General features: G+C 39.9%; 1 protein-coding gene across 2 annotated transcripts in view; it reads right to left on the reverse strand.

Moving 5' to 3' along the window:
* The window catches only part of DCBLD2 (discoidin, CUB and LCCL domain containing 2), a 91,045-nt gene that overhangs the window by 5,589 nt on the left and 66,099 nt on the right, over positions 1-19,357 (reverse strand). Inside the window, exons 6-15 of one of the 2 annotated variants that reach the window (XM_051859388.2) lie at positions 19,129-19,262; positions 17,077-17,117; positions 15,720-15,935; positions 14,904-15,028; positions 9,004-9,154; positions 8,108-8,194; positions 7,848-7,973; positions 5,267-5,360; positions 1,642-1,691; positions 683-820 (exon numbers count right to left, since the gene is read on the reverse strand). In XM_051859388.2, coding sequence (XP_051715348.1) covers positions 683-820; positions 1,642-1,691; positions 5,267-5,360; positions 7,848-7,973; positions 8,108-8,194; positions 9,004-9,154; positions 14,904-15,028; positions 15,720-15,935; positions 17,077-17,117; positions 19,129-19,262 — 1,162 coding nt within the window. The remainder of the gene's footprint in view (positions 1-682; positions 821-1,641; positions 1,692-5,266; positions 5,361-7,847; positions 7,974-8,107; positions 8,195-9,003; positions 9,155-14,903; positions 15,029-15,719; positions 15,936-17,076; positions 17,118-19,128; positions 19,263-19,357) is intronic. The other variant, XM_051859389.2, reaches the window with a different exon arrangement.

Genomic DNA, 19,357 nt, shown 5'->3' on the forward strand with positions numbered 1-19,357 from the left:
ATATTTAAAAGGAATATGTACTGGGATAATGGATAACTGTGGATATATAGCAGGGTAATAGGATAAATTCTGTATGGCTCTGTCTTTTCTGCTTGCTGCTTAACATCCTATCCTCTCTAAAAGGCAAAAACAGATGAAATCCTGGCGGGGTTTGGGAGGAAGTGGCATTGTGGCAGGGCACGTTAAGCCATTGCCTGCCATACCGGCGTCCCACATGGGCACCGGTTCATGTCGTGGCTGGTCCACTTCCAATCCAGCTCCGTGCTAATGTGCCTGGGAAAGCAACAGAAGACGGCCCAAGTACTTGGGCCTATGCCACCCATGTGGGAGACCCAGAAGAAATTCCTAGCTTCACTGTTGGTGGCCATTTGTGGAGTGAACCAGCAGATGGAAGATCTCTCTGGGTCTCTCCCTTTCCCTAACTCTGCCTTTTAAATAAATCAATCTTAAAAACAAACAAATGAAACTCCAGGTTAAGACAAAATGTCCACGTCTTTATAGATGAATGCCCCGATTTTACAGATAGAGCACAACACAGAAACGACTCTGTTCTCAAGGTCATTTTGAAAGACAGTTCATCTCTTCCACATGAAGAAAGGTCCAGGCTATTCTAAGTCCCAAACACTTAACGATGTAAGCAGTTGCTCCTCTGCCTGGTGCCCGGAGGCGGCCACCCAGTTACCTGCAGAGTCAGCCTGCAGCATTGTGGTGACTTCTCTCGGACTCAGGTGATTCACTTCACTGTTGCTGTAGCGAACTGGGGTTTCCTCGTGTTCCACTGACTTGGCAGGGAGAAACTGCTTCATTCCTTTCCACCAGCCTTCATTATGATCAGAAGTCAAAGAAACCGTTAAATGAGAACCTACGCCTCAAAAGATAACGCCAAGGGAAATATCCTGTTGTATGTAAGCCTTTTCTATCACAACCACCTATCTCTGCAACCTAGTCTTGATGCTCCCCCTCATTGTCTGCTTTGATCGACTATCCAGTGCCAACGAGAAGATGGCAGAAACCTCTATCAAAAACAAGCAGACAATCCCTGCTCCTACAGGGCAGCCAGACTTACTGCCTATTGCAAGGGTGGCTTTTCCTAAGTTGTTCCCAAAAAATACTTTCCCATAGCCACCCCGGGGTGATAACAGCCCGGAGGATCTGCCCCCAGCTGTGCCCTTTACCACACTGGCCCCAGCTTGCACTCTCTCGGCTCCTAACTGGGGTTCCAGCAGCGAGACTGGGCAGGGGGAGTACAGCTGGGGGCCTCTGGTATCCCTTGCAGTGATTCAGCGACTGACAGCTCACTGCAGGCCTCCGTGAGGAAAATCACTGGGACTGCAGTTTCTCACTGGGGTTCACACGGGCCACACAGAGAGCCACTCTCAAGAGGAAAAGGTAAATGAGGTGCGACACACAAGTTCTCCAGAGGAGAAAGGACAGGAGAAATTTGTGCTTCCCAACGTCACTGCTTATTAACTACAGAGACTTTGTAAAGGGGCAAAGGATGGGAAGGGAAGAGGAATAGCACTCTTCAGATGCTGGTGGAAGCTGTGACGGGCTGAGAACCCAGTCCTCTCGCTCTGCTGCCGCCTGCAGGGGAAGGACTTGCCTCTGATGGAAAACACAAGTCAGGGCCCCATGAGTTACCTGCCCGGTCCCAGTATGGTAAGTCGTAAGTGCCTTCTGTTTTTTTCTTTCTGGAAAAATACAGAAAAACAGTGAGCCAACAGGGTGAATTCACTGGAAAGAAATCTCTGAGGCTGCAGCATAAACACCCAAGTTAATAATTAGTCAAGAGCACGCACTTCACTTGCTGATATATTTCATTTGACTTTCAAGTGTGCCACCCCCCAGGCTTATGAATCCTGGACTCAATAAATTAACTATCTTCTGAGATAATTACCTTGCTATCCACCTATTAGTCACTCGTGAGGGATAAGGGAAATTGAAAAAGGCCAAGTCTATATACTAAAAGACTGAATCAAATCAGAGTCTCAGCCTTGACATGGCAAATGATGCTAGATTGGCTTTGGTTTCAAACACAAATTTCACAAATCAATCAAATCACAAAATTCACAGAACTAAAAAGATCATCTTCTGGCTTTATGTTCTGCATTTTCTGCTCTTTTTCTGACTTGTTTCCTTGCTTTTAGGGTCCTTTGTCTCAGAGAGGGATAAAGTGTTTCACACTGATTTGTAGAGACTTAGTTCCCCCAGGATTAAGTCAATGTCATCATTAACAAGTGACAAGTGGCAAAAGGATTCTCCAGGCCTGGGTGGCACAGTGTATTCTTGAAGATTCTCCCTTGCTTGGCCCTTAGTACTCTGATCTGCCCTCCCCAGGAGGAACTGCACGTTTCTCTGTTAGCAATCACTGCCTGTTACATAGAAAAAGTGAAAAGAAGCGTGTAAATTTAACTTAATTAAAATTTGTGCTTTGTAAGATAAAGAGAAAGCAGAAATTGCTCTAGTGTACAGATGAAGACAAGACAGTTGAGCTATTTGCTCAAGATCACAAATGTGGCTTCCATGTAGGGCCTAAGCCATGTCCTTTTTGTACTAGGAAACATTCTTTTTCCAGTGAAAGATGACATGTATTTTATTTGACACCAAAGCCTGTAAAAGCTTCCTCACTTTTTAAAGGCTGGATGTGTTTATATTATTTCATTGTTTCAGAGCACAGTAAGAAATCTATGAAAGAGATAGCAGGTGAGGAGGCTATTAATGAAAACTTGGAACAGAAAAGAAAGAAAATATGCTGTTTTATTACTTTTCCCACTGAAAACCCTCTAATGACATTTAAAAAAAAACAATAATCTTTTCTAAAATAATGAAGGAAGATGCCTTATATGTGCAGGAGAACAAATTTCATGGTATGAGTATTAGCCAAGGGTTGCACTATAAAGAATTTCATGTACTGGATCTCAAGTGACAAAACTTCTGGTTACTAATTCATTACCCACAAAGTGCTCTGAACAGTGTTTGGCGTGAGGTAAGGACTCAGTGAAGTTGCAGCTGTTTGTCATTCTCCACCTCTCCCCATCATTACTCCTGGTCATGAAGCTAATCACTAGCAGTTTCAACTACATTCTAAACAGCAACTTAAAGTCTCTGGCTCAGATCTTGACTCCCGGCCATCAGGCGAGTTCTCCAAATGTTTCCTGGGAGTCTGGATGTCCACAGGGTCCTTTTAACATCATCCCAAACTATCCCGGGACTTCACTCCTGCCGCCCTTGCGTTGACTCTACCTTTCCTGTTCTTGTGCTAGATTTTTCTTTATATACTTTATTATATGGTCTGAAACGGCAGGGGCCTGGTCCAAATCCCCACTCTACCATGCAAACCTCAGGCAAGTTACGAAAGCTATGTCTCCTTTTCTTCCTCTGTGAGATGGGATTCTTAACAGTACTTGCTTTACTAGTTGTTCTGAATAGTAAGTGAATTAATACATGTATACAGAATAATATTTAGGATAATGCCTAAAGAATTTAGAATAATGCCTAAAAGCAGCATTTAATTTTCTAGGAAGCTTGGCTAGTGCTGCTGTTGGACCTGGGTGCTTCTCCTGCTGTTCAGCTGGATGAATGCACGAGATACTCTCCTCTTGAACTTCCCAAAGCCCTCGACCCACCTCCTGGCTCTCTGTTCAGCTTCACTGACACCATGAGTCTGGGATCTATGTGCTCCTCCAGTTTCCTCCATGGCACAAGTTCTGTAGGCAGGGCCACGGTCGACATTTCTGTGCACTGTATCCTTTCCTCATCTGTAAGTTTTGGGGTTCATCACTGGACTGGCCAGCATGTGCTTCAACACTTGGCAAAGGTTAAGAGCTAACTATTCAAATGTATGTTGAAGGGCTTAACAAATGAAATCATTCTCTCTCTCCCTCAAACCTGTCCCTCCTGCTCTGTTATCTCAACACGTGAGATCACTACTGGTCTAACTGCACAAACCGGAAACTCAGATCCTTCCTTCTACGTTAGGAGACAAGTAGTCTTGCATCCTTTAGATGCTGTGGTCAAACCCCACCCCCTATTCCTTCTCCCTTCCCTAGAATTGCTGTGTTGTGCCACTGCCTGGTCTTAGTAGTTTTCTAATGCATCTTGCTGCCTCTTCCAATCTCTCCCCTTCAATCCACCCCGAACTCCTGCTGCTGTCTTTCTACAATCACAGGATATCGTCACCCGTCTGCTTAACAACTGACGATTTCCCCATCAATAAAATTAAATCTAAATCTCTCTCTCCAGAAAGCCCTTCCTGGTCTAGGCCCAGACTGGCTTTCTATGGGCATTTCTCAGGAATCTCCCACGCCAAGGCTACTTAGGGTGACTCACTTCTCTGCCTACATCCCATACCTCTGTGCCTTCCTTCACTCTAGCAATTCGCTCGGTCTGGGCTACTCTCTATTGCCAGAGTCTGAATGTGGATGTCTATAAAAGTCACAGCTGAAGTTCTAACCCTCTAATCCTGGTGGTAAGAGGAAGTGGGGCCTTTGGGAAGTGATGAGGTCATGAAGGCAGAGACTTCATGAATGGGATTAGTGTTTTCTTTGAAGAACTCGAGAGAGCTTTTCTTCCCCTCCCACCAAGTGAAGACTGAGCAAGGCAGCACCGTCTAGGAGTCAGAGAGTGAGCCCCCTAGACAAAGAATCTGCCATGTCTTGGTCTTTGACTTCTCAGCCTCCAGAACTCTAGGAAATGAGTTTCTGCTGCTGATCACCCCCCGATCTGAAAGCACTTTCAGTAGCCCAAACAGACGAGGACGTCTACCTTCTTGCATGTGGCTAACTCCAATTACTTTAAAGGTAAAATGTGACAAACTCGAGGGTTTCCCTTTCCTGAAGAATTCTGGATGACACATGGTTCTCCTCAGTACTTCATAAATAACTCATCAAACCACATGACAGTTCCTTATTTTGTGTCAGCCAATCCTGCTAACTACTTTGGGGGAAAGGAATTATCTCATTCTCTTAGGAAATATTACCAAACACCTACTATGGGTCAGATACTGTGCTTACTAATGTTCATATACCAATGTACAATGCTGAACCTGATACAATAAAGGTATTCAGTAACTGAAATGGAACTTACTCATTTTTAACAGGAATGAAAGGGTAATATTTGCAATTTTTTACTTAGTGACTACTTTACTCTCATATCAAACAGCTGAACTGTATATAATTCATCTTCTATATTTAATGCTGTTTTACATTTGATAGCTTTGGAATACATCTGACCTTGCAACTAATGGGTGAACTGGTCAAGTACTAACCTGTTTCGCCAATGCCAGGCACACACCAATATGAGAATGAGAGTAGTGAGGACCATGACCAGCACAGGGACAAGAACTGCAGCCAATGCTACATCTGAAGTCAAAAAATAAAAACAAAAGCACACATTAATACCAAAGGCAAAAATCAAAGGAAAATTTACAAGGATTTAACTACATCTTCATGCAACACTCTTCTAATACAAAAAATACCTTAACTATTATTTGTGAAACAAAACCGAACTGGTAATGGCAGAAGCTTTCACAGATACTTGGATGTTCATTATATTCATTCCACCTGTCTAGCGAATGGCCAGTGCTTTTTTTTTTTTTTTTTTTTAAGATTTATTTATTTTCTGAAAGGCAGAGATACAGAGAGGGAGGGAGGGGGAAGGAGAAAAGGAGGAGGGAGAGAGAGAAAAAGTGAGAATGAGAATATCAATCTTCCATCCACTGGTTCACTCCCTAAATGGCTGCAATGGTCAGGGCTGGGCCAGGCTGAAGCCAGGAGCCAGAAGCTTTATCTGAGTCTCCCACATAAGTGCAGGGGCCCAAAGCCTTGGGTCATCTTCCACTGCTTTTTCAGGTGCAGTAGCAGGGGAGCTAGATTAGAAGTGGAGCAGCTGCGATGTGAACTGGTGTATATATGGTATATCGGCACTGCAGGAAGAGGCTTAACTCTACGCCACAGTGCTGGCTCTGTCAGTGGTTTTAAAGTCACCAAAATAAAACTGAAGGAGAAATGATAAACTGGGGAAACATTTTCTGCACATGATGAAGGATGAATATATATAATAAAAATATAGAAAAAAGTATAACCACTAAACATTGTTAATAAATCTGAAAGTAAATTCTAATATATTTGTATTTAAAATCTAAAAAATTATAATCTGTAAACTTTTTTTTTTGTATTTTTTTTTAACTTTTATTTAATGAATATAAATTTCCAAAGTACGACTCATGGATTACAATGGCTTCCCCCCCATACCGTCCCTCCCACCCACAACCCTCCCCTTTCCCACTCCCTCTCCCCTTCCATTCACATCAAGATTCATTTTCGATTATCTTAATATACAGAAGATCAGCTTAGTATACATTAAGTATGGATTTCAACAGTTTGCTCCCACACAGAAACATAAAGTGAAAAATAATAGATGATTTTTTTTAAATGATGATGAAATCAGATCAGACCTATTGTCATGTTTAATCCCAGTGAGAGTCTAGTTGGGAATTGATAATTTCTTTTTTTTTTTTTTTTACAGAGGATCAGTTTAGTATGCATTAAGTAAGGATTTCAACAGTTTGCACCCCCATAGAAACACAAAGTGAAATATATTGTTTGAGTACTTATTATAGCATTAAATCTCAATGCACAGTACATTAAGGACAGAGATCCTACATGAGGAGTAAGTGCACAGTGACTCCTGTTGTTGACTTTACCAATTGACACTCCTGTCTATGGCATCAGTAATCTCCCTCTGCTCCAGTCATGAGTTTCCAAGGCTATGGAAGCCCTCTGAGTTCTCCGACTCTTATCTTGTTTAGACAAGGTCATATTCAAAGTGGAGGTTCTCTCCTCCCTTCAGAGAAAGGTACCTCCTTCTTTGAAGACCTGTTCTTTCCACTGGGATCTCACTCACAGAGATCTTTTGCCAGAGTGTCTTGGCTTTCCATGCCTGAAATACTCTCATGGGCTTTTCAGCCAGATCCGAATGCCTTTAGGGCTGATTCTGAGGCCAGAGTGCTATTTAGGACATCTGCCATTCTATGAGTCTGCTGAGTATCTCACTTCCCATGTTGGATCACTCTCCCCTTTATTTACTCCATCGGTTAGCGTTAGCAGGTACTAGACTTGTCTATGTGCTCCCTTTGACTCCCAGTCCCTCCACCATGACCAATTGTGAACTGAAATTGATCACCTGGAACAGTGAGATGGCATTGGTACATGCCACCTTGATGGGATTGAATTGGAATCCCCTGGTATGCTTCCAACTCCACCACTTGGGGCAAGTCAGCCTGAGCGTGTCCCAAATTATACATCTCTTCCCTCTCCCACTCCCACTCCCATGTTCAACAGGGATCACATTTCATTATCTGAATAATCTGTAAACTTTTAATGAGTACATTAATGCAGAGTATATTGTAAAATTTTTTAGTTTCTACCAAAAGTTCCTTTTTTTTCCCTTTTTGCCACCAAGTTTCCTATTCAGAAATTTAACAAATAATTGGGGTAGGGTTGGGGAAAAATTTGTTTCCTGCTATGATTTGAGTATTTCTAAAAATTTCTAAGAATGAGACTCAATGCACTTAGTTAGCAGGGAAAAAAATAGTTACAAGAAGATACCTACAGCATAGCTGCCAGCTCTAAATAATGAAAGAACAATTCCACGTGGCACCTGAGAATGGAATTCAGATCAACACACTTAGTCTTTTCCCTAAGGAAGGAAGGAAGTCAATTTTTGGGCTATACGTGGAAAAAAATACAGTTGGAAGACATGAAACTGAGGAAATAGTCCTGAAACTTAAGTTAGAAACACAACAAAATCCTTCTGGGTAATGGGTTTCCATTTTTGCACCTGCATACCTTTGGTTACATTTGGAGTTACCGTGGTATTTTTGATATCAGGAGTAGCAGTGGTTTGTTCTGTCTCTGCAGGAAGTTCATTGCTACTTCGAGGTTGGAGTGGTTGAGTAAATTTGGGGGCACGACCTTGAAAAAAATTTAAGAACTCTTTATTCTTTAATCTGCACCAACTTTAGATGGCTATTTTATAATGCTTTTAATGTATTTCTGGTTACAAATCCAGGCAATACCAGATTCTCACATTAAAAAGGAGACATTACCTTTGGCTATTTTTGGAGGCAATGTGGTGTTTTTGAGGTCATTGCTGTTCCGAGGAGGTGGAGGTTGAGTAAGTTTTGGAGGTCGACCTTGAAAAATGATTTACAGACATTTACATTCTGCTTTTAAAAATCATGTTACAGATGGTGATGCCAAATGTCTTCTGCATTTCCTCACCTATGTAATTCTGCAGAGTTCTTACAATCCTTACAGAGACAAATATTCTACTCCACATTAAATGCACAGACTAGGCATTCTGTTTTTAAATTAAAGGAGACAAATGGTGACAAGAATGATGTTGACTCCAAAGTTATAAAGATGGCACCACAATCTGCTATCACACTCAACTGAACTGGCCAATATTTTTTTTTTTTAAATCAAGAAATTGTTTTATTGGACTATGTATCAATCATCACTTATAAATTTGCTAGCCAATATTTCTGAAGGCCTGTCAAGCGCTGCTAGTTTGGGGGATAACAGTAACCAGCTAATTAATATACTCTGTAATATTGGTCAAAATTATTTCCACCTTTAATTTCTTCAAAGTTAAGCACTCTTTGGCTAATGTTGCTGTTATAATCTTTGGTTCTTATTTGACAAAAATAGTATAGCCCATGAGTACTGATTAAAAATTATGATTGAAGCTAGATTTGGAGAGCAGTTTCTCACGAATGATGCCATTTCTTTTTCTTCTGCTTATTTCGAAAACCATTCTGACGGCAACTTTGGTTAGGGTAACTTTTCTTAAAATGTCCTTTAAGAAGATATCTCAACTAGAATTTTAACACGAAAACACATTATTATCAATTACTTCCTTTGAGAACAAATTAAAAATTAAATTAAATTAAAATTCACAATCCAGTCTAAATAACATGTCTTACACACACTGTCTCTTTACCTTTAGGAATAAACTGACATCCAAGCAACTCCATTTTCATGGCAATTTTCTGCTGCCACTGGGTAGGATTCACTCTAATAAAACGTGCAATAATTGGTGGCAAAAAGTTATTACGTACATCCTGGTGATAATCTTTGTTTCCTTGAAATATCTACAAAAAACACAAAAAATGGTACTTTACATCAACAGAGATGAAGGCTAATCATTCCACTTAAACATGGCTTTGTTTTTGCTCTGGGCCTTAAATAACATCTGTAAAGTACTACAACAACTAGAATTAATTTCTAAGAAATATTAATCACAACTGGGAAAAGCTATTAAGAAACTGTATATTCTTTATTAAAACTTTATAAAAGGAAAATCCTGAGTATAGAAATGTTGATTATTTAAGAATTTATCAAGAGTGCTAACTTAGCCATCTGGGAAAAAGATTTCAACTGCAGTGAGAGTTTACTGTATTTATAAATTAACTCTAGTCTTGTGGAATTGACAAACTACTTTGATGTATTCATTTTATTTTCAAAGTGAAACACGCTTCATCATACAAAGTCTTAGAGAAAATGCTTTGCTCATTTACTTTTCATAGTTTTTTCAATAAAGACAGAAAGTGAACATATACTAAACAACACATAACAGATACATGTCTCCACCTACTGGATAAACTGCATGAGACAGTCCCCACATTACAAATCTCCATGTTCTCTAATTGTTGCTGTGTAAATCAGAACAGAGACTGTTTAAGTTTTTCCCCCCAAAGAAACCTTTTATTTAAGGAATACAAATTTTTTAAGTACAACTTGAGGAATATGGTGATTCTTCCCACCATACCCACCCTCCCATCCCTCTTCCTTCTCTCTCCTTCACAGTCTGACTCATTCTCCATTAAGATTCATTTTCAATTAACTTTGTACACAGAAGACCAACTCTATACGAAGTAAAGATTTCAACAATTTACACACACATACACACACACACCTGAGCACCAGTTTTACTGTTAACTCTCATAATACAACTCACTGAGGACAGAAGTCCTGCATGGGAAGTAAATGCACAGTGACTCCTGTTGTTAATTTAACAATTAACACTCTTATGTGTGACTTCAGTGACCACCCAAGGCTCGTGACATGAGCTGCCTAGGCTATGGAAGCCTTTTGAATCCATGAACTCTGTCAGTATTTAGATAAGGCCATAAGCAAAGTGAAAGTTCTCTCCTCCCTTCAAAGAAAAGTACATCCTTTGATGGCCACTTCCTTTTGCTGGGTCTCACAGAGATCCTTCATGTAGAACATTTTTTGCCACAGTGTCTTGGCTTTCCATGCCTGAGATGCTCCCATGGGCTTTTCAGCCACACCAGGATGCCTTAAAGGACAGATTCCAAGGTCAGAGTGTTACTTAAAGCGACTGTCATTCTATGAGTCTGCCTTGTGAACTGCTTCCCATGTTGGAACATTCTCTCCTTTTTAATTCTATCCATTGTTATTACCAGACACTTGACCTATTTATATGATCACTCTAACATTTAATCCTATATGTTCACTTTAACATTAATATGATCATTTTAACACTTAAGATGGCATTTTTACCACCCAGCTTAATGGGATTTTGGGGTCCCATGGCAAGTTTTTAAATTGTACCCTTAGAAGTAAGTCTGTAACAATGTATGCAGAACTATACAGCTTTATAAGCTAGAAGAGAGACTTTGAAACACTGCCCTGTGCCTAGTAATGTTCATAACTACATACAACAAACAATAAACCTTGGGTAAAACTATATTTCAAGTGACTACCTACCTCATTCCTTAAATTATTTCCTTCCTCCAACTATTTCAAGCAAACAATAATATCTTACACTAGACTAGCTCAATTATTTGCAAAGCATTTTTATGTAATTAAGTCAGATGCTCCTGATGACAACATGGGCAGGGCACAGGAAGCTGTGACTCAGAAAATACACAGCTAGTTGATGATGTGAGTGACTTGAATCTGGGCCTGCTGGCTTAAGTACAGTGCTCCAGACAGCCAGAGTGCCCTACTTGTTCTCTCAGTCCAAATCAACCAGCTTCTAAAGACTATTTATAAGTAGATACTTGCCTAAAATCAAAGTAGGTTTTTTTTTTTAAATAAAAATCAGCTGAGAACAATTAAATGTTTAATTCCTTAATCAAGTTATCTTCAAATTTTATGGTTACTTCTTTGTGGTTGATTCATGTGGCATTAGGTTATAAACCACTAAAGATGTGTTAATATCCTTCACATTCTTAAAGTTATGCTTTGAAGTTATAAAAATTTCCACACTAACAAGCTTCCCTGGTTTTTAAGATATTACTCTGAAATTAAATAAACGTATTTTTGTGGTTCTATTATATTAATAGAACAGAAACAATAGTGAAATATCATTTTAGGACTTTAAAAAAAACTATTACTAAGGTCTTCCTATAAAGACTACTAAAACTGAGTGAAAAACATTTGTCATAGTTGAGCCACACCTGTATACAGAGAGGTTTGCAAGGTGTCATGAGTATAAAAATGGACATGTAAGTCAATCCCAACTTTCAAGGAACTTAAATTCAATTGGATATCAGCACACACAAATAAGGCATAATATTAGAAAGACATATTAGGAACAAGTTAAATCAATCAAAATCTATCTATAGATTTATATATATAGACATAGATTTAACTTGCTTTCCATATATACATGAACATATATAAATGTATATATGAATATTCTAAAAACAAAACTATTTAAAAGTCTCCATTTGTACATATGTGTACACACACATCCATGTGCAAGCTTAGAAAAGCTGTGAAAATGAATTCACCAGTTACTAAAGTTAGGGGTAAATAACAGAGCAGATGGATAAATGTTAAGTGAGGGAAGATTATTTCACATAATTATGATTTCATATAATTCAATATCAGGACTTTCTGCCCATTAACAGGGACTGAACTTATCTTGTAGCCTTAAATATCTGAAAAGCTGGATAAAATCTATGACACAATGGTTCTCAGAGAATAGACAACTCAAAGTATAGGGCAATCATCAGTGAAACAAGGGACCACATGAGGTTGGCCTTACTATATAGCTCCAGCACAACCTGGAGAGAGTGGGCAGATCACAGTGTGAGGAGGGGGTCCCCAGACAAAGCCTCGTGGTCTCATTGAGTGGAGGAGACACAGACCAGAGATTGAAAGGCCAAAGAGGCATCTAGAATTTGTAAGGCAGGACTTAGGAGTGAAGAGAAACAGGTAATTCCAGGATAAGAAGTTTCTCCTTAAGTCTTTAAGTGCATGTAAAGAAAACAACTTATCAGGAAAAGAACCACTGGAAGGAGCCAACAGAACAATTCTTGGAGCAACACAGGACTTAGGAACACTTCACATCACTAACAGACAGAATGGGAAATCCTCATAATACATGGGACACTAGGTTGAGTGTTTAGAAGAGAAAGGGTTCAGTGGTGGGGAAAAATTAGAATGAAAGCTTGCTCAGGACCTAACAATGCTTGAAAGCAAGCCTTGAAAACATAAAATTGTTTCCAAACAGCTTAAAAGCATCCCAGATGAAAGCTCAAAGACATCTAAGGAAACAATAAAAACCCAGTACCAAGTCTGTACAATCTACAATATTTGGTATCCAATCAAAAGTTACCAGGCATACAAAATACGACTCATTATCAACCAATAAGCAAAGTCCCAGATACAACAGAGATGATAAAAATTGGTAGGTAAGGACATTTAAAAAGCTGTATTCAGTATTTTTTCAGCAACAGAAAAAAAGCTTGTAAAGAGGAGACATAGAAGGCATGTTCAAATATGAAAATCTAAAGGGGAAAAGCATAACACCTAGGATAAAAATATACTCATAATATTAACAAGCTGATTAGACATCACAGAATATTGAAAACAAACCAAAAAAACACAGAACTGTTCAACTAAAACAAAGAGTGAAAATACTGAAGGAAAAAAAGGTAAGAGCATCTGAAATGTTGAGACATCTTCAAGGACAATATTTATAAAGTTAGGTTTGGAAGGGGCAACATTTAAAGGAAAAAGTCTACTTTTTTAGAAGACTGATTCTGAATGTCAGTTACAAAGAGAGAGGGAGACACACACACGGAGAGAGAGAGAGAGAGAGAACACCACATGGAGAGAGAGAGAGAACACATGGAGATAGAGAGAACAACATACGGAGATAGAACAACACATGGAGAGAGAGAACAACACATGGAGAGAGAGAGAGAGAGAGAATGAATGAGAATCTTCCATTTGCTGGTTCACTCCCCAGCCAGCCGCAACAAGTAGCGCTGGGCCAGGCAGGAGCCTCATCCAGGTCTCCCATGTGGGTTGTGGGGCACAGCATTTGCACCATCTTCTACTGTTTTTATCCAGACCATTAGCAGGAAGCAGGATAGGCAGTGGAGCACCTGGGACTTGAACTGGTGCCCATATGGGATCATGGGAGGCAGCTTTACCCATTAAGTATGCCACAGCGCTGGCCCCAAGCCAATACTTTTTTAAATTTGATGAAGAAAGAAGCTCAAAGAGCCCAAAGCAGAAGAAACATGAAGAAAACTATAGAAAAACACATCATCATAATCAAACTACTTAAAATAAACAATAAAAAAATCTCATAAGCAAAGAAAAAAAATAAATTATCAGGGAACAGAATTAAGGATAAGAATGGCAGAATTTTCACCAATGCAAGGCAGAAAACAATGGATCAATATATTTAATGTATTGAAAGAAAAAATAGTCAACCTAGAATTCTATACCCAGTGAAATTATCTTTCAAAAATGAAGGTAAAAAGGTCTTTTTCAGAAATATAATTCAATGCTGTTAGAAATCTATATAATATAGGCATTGGAGCCGGCGCTGTGGCATAGTGGGTAAAGCTGCCACTTGCAGTGCGGGCATCCCATATAGGCACTAGTACGAGACCAGGCTACTCCAATTCTGATACAGCTCTCTGCTATGGCCTGGTAAAGCAGTACAAGATGGTCCAAGTCCTTGGGCCCCTGAACCCATGTGGGAGACCTGGAGGAGGTGCCTGGCTCCTGGCTTTGGACTGGTGTAGCTCCAGTCATTGCAGCCATCTGAGTTGTGACCCAGTGGATGGAAGACATCTCTCTCTGCTTCTGCTTCTCTGTAACACTTCCTTTCAAATAAATAAAATCTTTAAAAAATATAGACATAGGTAATTCTATTTTACAAGTATAATAAATGGTACTGAAGAAACAGATGTACCAGGAGTAGAGTGGTCAGGTTTGGGGCATTAAGCAGAGGATGGTGACAGTGTGCTGTTCACTTCAACAGGCAGAGGGTTCGTCAAAGACAAAGTTAATGTGATATCAAGTAGAAGACAGAAAAGAAGGCCCTGAGTAAGTACTTAGAGCTCTATGAAATGGAGTCCCTGGAGATTTCTGAAGTAGATGATAAAAGTGGTAATTGAAGATATATTAGCAAATCATATGGATGATATAAAATGAAAATATTATATAATTGAAGCCAAAATCATATGGCAAACTCATGGAAAAAAATGTGTTCATAGTTTCAATCTATTCTCCTTAGGGACAGGGACTTCTCCATTTAAAGATCCTTGTGGCGGGTCATGGACCAGGAGCCTGGGTGAATGGAATAAACAAATGGATGAAATTCACTCCGCTATCATCCACCCCTTACTGGCAAGTCTGGCTCATTCTAGCATGTTCAGAGCTTTTTGCTAACAAGCACCAAAACAGAGTTTTAGACCACTTTTATAATTAACTAACGCTACCAAAAACAACCAGAAGAGGGCAGTGTAAGACAAAAGCTGTACTGAATTTTCACACACCTTTACACTTTTGGCAAGGATTCATTTTTTAACATACTTTTTAAAAAACACCTTGATAATCATTTACCTTATCCTGTTCCACACCAGGCTCTCTATACACAGTCCATTTCTGCCCATCATCGCTGTACAGAATTTTATAGGCAGACACATAGTAATTGTGCTCCACCATAGTAGATCCAGTGGTTATAATGCCTGGGAATGAAGAGTTGTTCTCATCAGAACACATGGGCTAACTCAGCAGCCAAGCATAAACACCTGAGGGGCATTGTTCAGACATTTCTGCCAGCAGCTCATGTCCGCACCTATGTGCAAGTTTTCACCATCATGGCTTTGTGTTCTTGTAGAGATGGAAAGAGGTACGGGTGCACATAAGGAAAGCACTATTGTGTTCTGGCAACTTGTGTTCATATCACTATAAAATATATTTTAATTCCTAAGAATAAATTTCTGGGAGTCAAAGATTAAAGATGATTATTGGTATTATTTTCAGTACCAAAGCAAAATAAATCTTTTAACAAAACCATTCCCAACCAGTTATTCACACCATTTGCTACGTTTCCCTAAATTAAATTTATGCTCAGCACATGTGGAGAATTAGTTATTTATAGCACTTAAAATGGACCCCATGAACATAAATTTCAATGACTCTAAGAGATGGTTATCCCGTGTGTTTCAAGACCACTTTTCACTGAAACACACCCTTGAAAGAATGAAAGTGAAAAACTACTTTCCTCTGCCATGCTTTATAAAACTTTCTCCAGTGATAACACCAAGCAATAAAATTGGAAACCATGTAATTGAATTTTCCATGAAAATCTTAGATGTCAACAGGTTTGCGAGTAATAAGAGTATCAGAAATGGTTCCAGGAAACTGTTTCTTAACCTGTTATCTTCTTTTCCTTATTCAGATCTACTTGTAACCACTGATATTCATCAGTGGCAAAAGCAGCCCAAGGGGGTCCAGGTTTCTTCAGCCTGGCCTTTTCAGGTTTCCAGCTGTTCTCCTGCCCTGTGTGGTCAGTCCACTCCAGCACAGACGAGGCTGTTACTTGGGGATCAGCGATCACACCAGATTCCATGCCCAGTGTGCCATAACAACCTGAAACAAAGCAGAAAGTAAACTTGAAAACTTAATGGACTTGCTCCTTGCAAGCTTTCTACTGCATCTTTAATTAATATGCGCTGTGCTAGTAAAACACTGTAATAGAAATTTCAATACCAGGACAGTGTTTCTTGGACGTTATGTTTTTGTGTATCATTAGGAAACCTGTAAACATTCACCAATGAGCAAATGAGCAATAACTTTTAATTTACTACAGGTATAAGATCCTCTCCCTGGGACACTCTTTCCAGGTAAGTGGGGTAAGGAGTTACTCTTTTATCTCTTCCAGGGTTTGTTTATTTGTTAACTTCTCTATGAGGTTTTTCCAGATCCTACTTAAACTTCAACCCAGTCTCCCTGCACGCCCTGTCTTCCTTCCTTGCCTATTCCCCTACATCTTCTTAACATGCTGAGAACAGTGTACTATAGACAACAATTTATTTACTCATTGTTTGTCACTCTCACTACCAAAAGGTAAGTTCCAGGAAGGAAGGAGTTATATTGTTCACTATCGAGTCACGAGCACCAGAACAGCGCCTAAGCAAGTAAGAGAAGTTACTCAATAAATATTTTCTGATCAGTTACTTCTTCCTATCAGTCATCTTTTCTAAGGAACCTTGCTTGCTTACGTAATCTATCTATATTAGTATGAAACTCCCAATTTATTCTTTTTTTATGATTTATTTATTTATTTGAAAGGCAAAGTGAGAGAGAGAGGGGGGTGGGGGAGAGAATCTTCTATCTGCTGGTTCACTCCTCAAATGGAGGCAATAGCCCAACAGGGCCTGGCCCAAGCGGGGAACACAGGTCTCCATCCAGATCTCCCGCATAGGTGGCAGGGGCCCAAGTACTTGGGCCAACTCCCACTGCCTTCCCACAATAGCAGGGACCTGGATCAGTACCAGAGCAGATGGGACTCTAATTGTTGTTGGGAGATGCTAATGTCTCAATAAGCAGTTTAAATCATGGCACCATACCACCAGCCTCTATCATTTTAATAGGTACCACTTTGTGCTACTATGATGTTTAAGTGCAAAAGTACAAAAAGTCAGTAATTGATACAGTGCCTGCTATAGAGTGTATAACAATTATCAATTTAACAAACTACATTAAGTTATAAAGTCCACAAAAAACTTACCACTTGTCTTAAATGTAAAAAGACTTGTAGATAAGTGTCCTCTGAAAGAGAGAGAAGTGTTTATTGTTTTTTTTGTTTATTTGTTTGTTTTTGGTGACACACACTTAACACATGACTTCTCCAACCTCATTAAGACTAAAACCATGGGGAAAGTTTTTGCTTTTTTCTGTACCATTTAAAGACCTAGTGTGATTCCATGACTAAAAATTAGGCAACTAGTATTGTTTCTAGGAAAAAAGTCTCATTTCTAAGCAAAGCAAGTTTTGAAATCTGCATAAACAATTTTTTCTATAAACATCTAGTATCCAGTTTCTTTCTCCTTTTTAAAACTTGAGAGGCATGAGAGACAGACAAAAACAAAACGGTGGGGTGGAGAGGCAGACCTTGCTCCCATCTAGGGGATTTACTCCTGCCTGAAAGAGATGGAGTTGGGCTACGGCTGAAGCTGGGAGCCAGGATTACAATCAAGGTCTCCCCAATTGGTGCCAGGGACCCAATGACTTGAGCAACCACGAACGCCTCCTAGGGTCTGCATCAGCAGGAAGCTGGAGTCAAGAGTTGTAGGCAGGAATCTTAACCACTAGGTTGAAAGCTTGCTCCCTAGTCCCCAGTTCCATACATGACTGTGTCAATACATCCATACACAATAATATGTACTTATTTATTTTTCATGAAATGTATTGACTCAAACTTTTGCTTTTTGTTCAAGTACACTAAATGGTATAAAACTCTCAGAGAATGAGGCTCAAGCTTCCTGGGGTAAACATAAAAAAAAAATTGGCTACTAACAGACTGCACTATTTTTAAAAAAGGGGAAACCAACATGTCTGAGAATGACCTTTAATATTAGAACCCAGCATTGCATTTGCATTTCCAAGCAGTAGACAGAATAGGCGAGCTGAGAATGGACCAGTGAGACAAGTGAAGACTTCACCAGATGGCAGGCCAAAGGACTCCTTTGAACTTGCAGGAATAAAACCTCTAGTTCAATCTTCGGCCTCTACACAGCATTCAAACTATTACATCCTGTGCTTATTTTTTTTCAAGTATGAAAGGCAGAATTCATACGCCCTCCACAGACTCTTTCCAAAGGCAGGGAAGGGGAAAGAAATGACAGCATCTGCGTAAAGCACAGAGAAGGAACCCAATGAAGGAAAGGTAGCTGGCTCAGTGCTAGGGAAGGGCGAACAGCAGCCCAGGCACAAGGCCAGTTCTGCACAGCCAGTGAGCCGAGCGTGATTTTTGCATGGTCAAGGAGCTGTAAGTACAACACAAAGAGAGGGACAGAACCATGTGGCCCAGGGAGCCTGCAGTACTCCCTAGGTGGATCTTCACAGGAAGTGTTTGCTGCCTCCCGCTCTAGAAAGTCTGGCTCGTGGGCCCGCACTCGCGTTCTGAGTGAAAACTGGCCGAGGGCCCCCGGAGGGAGGCTGGTTTCTCTGAAGCCTAGAACTGTTCACAGGAGGAAGTATACCTAAGATGCAGAGTTTTTAAACATCTCTTAGCTAATACTGCATTTCTAGTTAATGTTTCAACTTTCGCTTTTGATGTCTGGTCCTTGTTTTGTAAAGAACACTGTAGATACCATGAAAATAGCTTCTTAAAACATTCTTCCAGAATGAGAGAGAGATTCATAGTAATATTACCTGTTTTATGTCAACATTTAGTTTATAATTCAAAATAGTTCAATTATCCTCAATCCATCCTGGACTACATGGGCTATAAGGAACAGGGCACTTACAGCTTCTGATCTTTAAAATAAAATGGGATGCAGCAGAAAACTTTCAGACTCTTACTCCAGAGTTTCCAACACTTAGAAAAAAAACAAACCACCCTTTCAAATGACTATCTTTTTTTTGAGGCAGAACTAAAAATTAGTACAACATTGCCTGTACACTTCAAACTACTCAGATATTGAGCACACACCAATCTGAATGCTTTTTGCATAAAGGTTTTTCCCTGAGCCCCATTAACAGCGACACTTCTGAGATCCAGTCAGTCCCTAGCCCACTCCTATTCAGCATGCTTACTGGAAACAGCAAAGGTACTTACACCACAGATGTGACATTGTTAGCCAGAGAACTTTCATAGTACGGGATACCTTTGCTGATTACCACGCTGATTTGGCCGCCCAAAATATTTGACACTACTCCTGCATGCACACCAGCCATGCACAGTGGCGAGGACTTGGGGAAGGGAAAAACAAAAGATTAGGTTTTAATTATCTTTGCCTAATTAAAAAAGAAAATACTTCTACTTTCCTCAAGAAATCTGTGGATTC

The sequence above is a fragment of the Oryctolagus cuniculus genome, chromosome 4 (genome assembly GCF_964237555.1).
Source record: "Oryctolagus cuniculus chromosome 4, mOryCun1.1, whole genome shotgun sequence".
Classification (NCBI taxonomy): Eukaryota; Metazoa; Chordata; class Mammalia; order Lagomorpha; family Leporidae; genus Oryctolagus; species Oryctolagus cuniculus.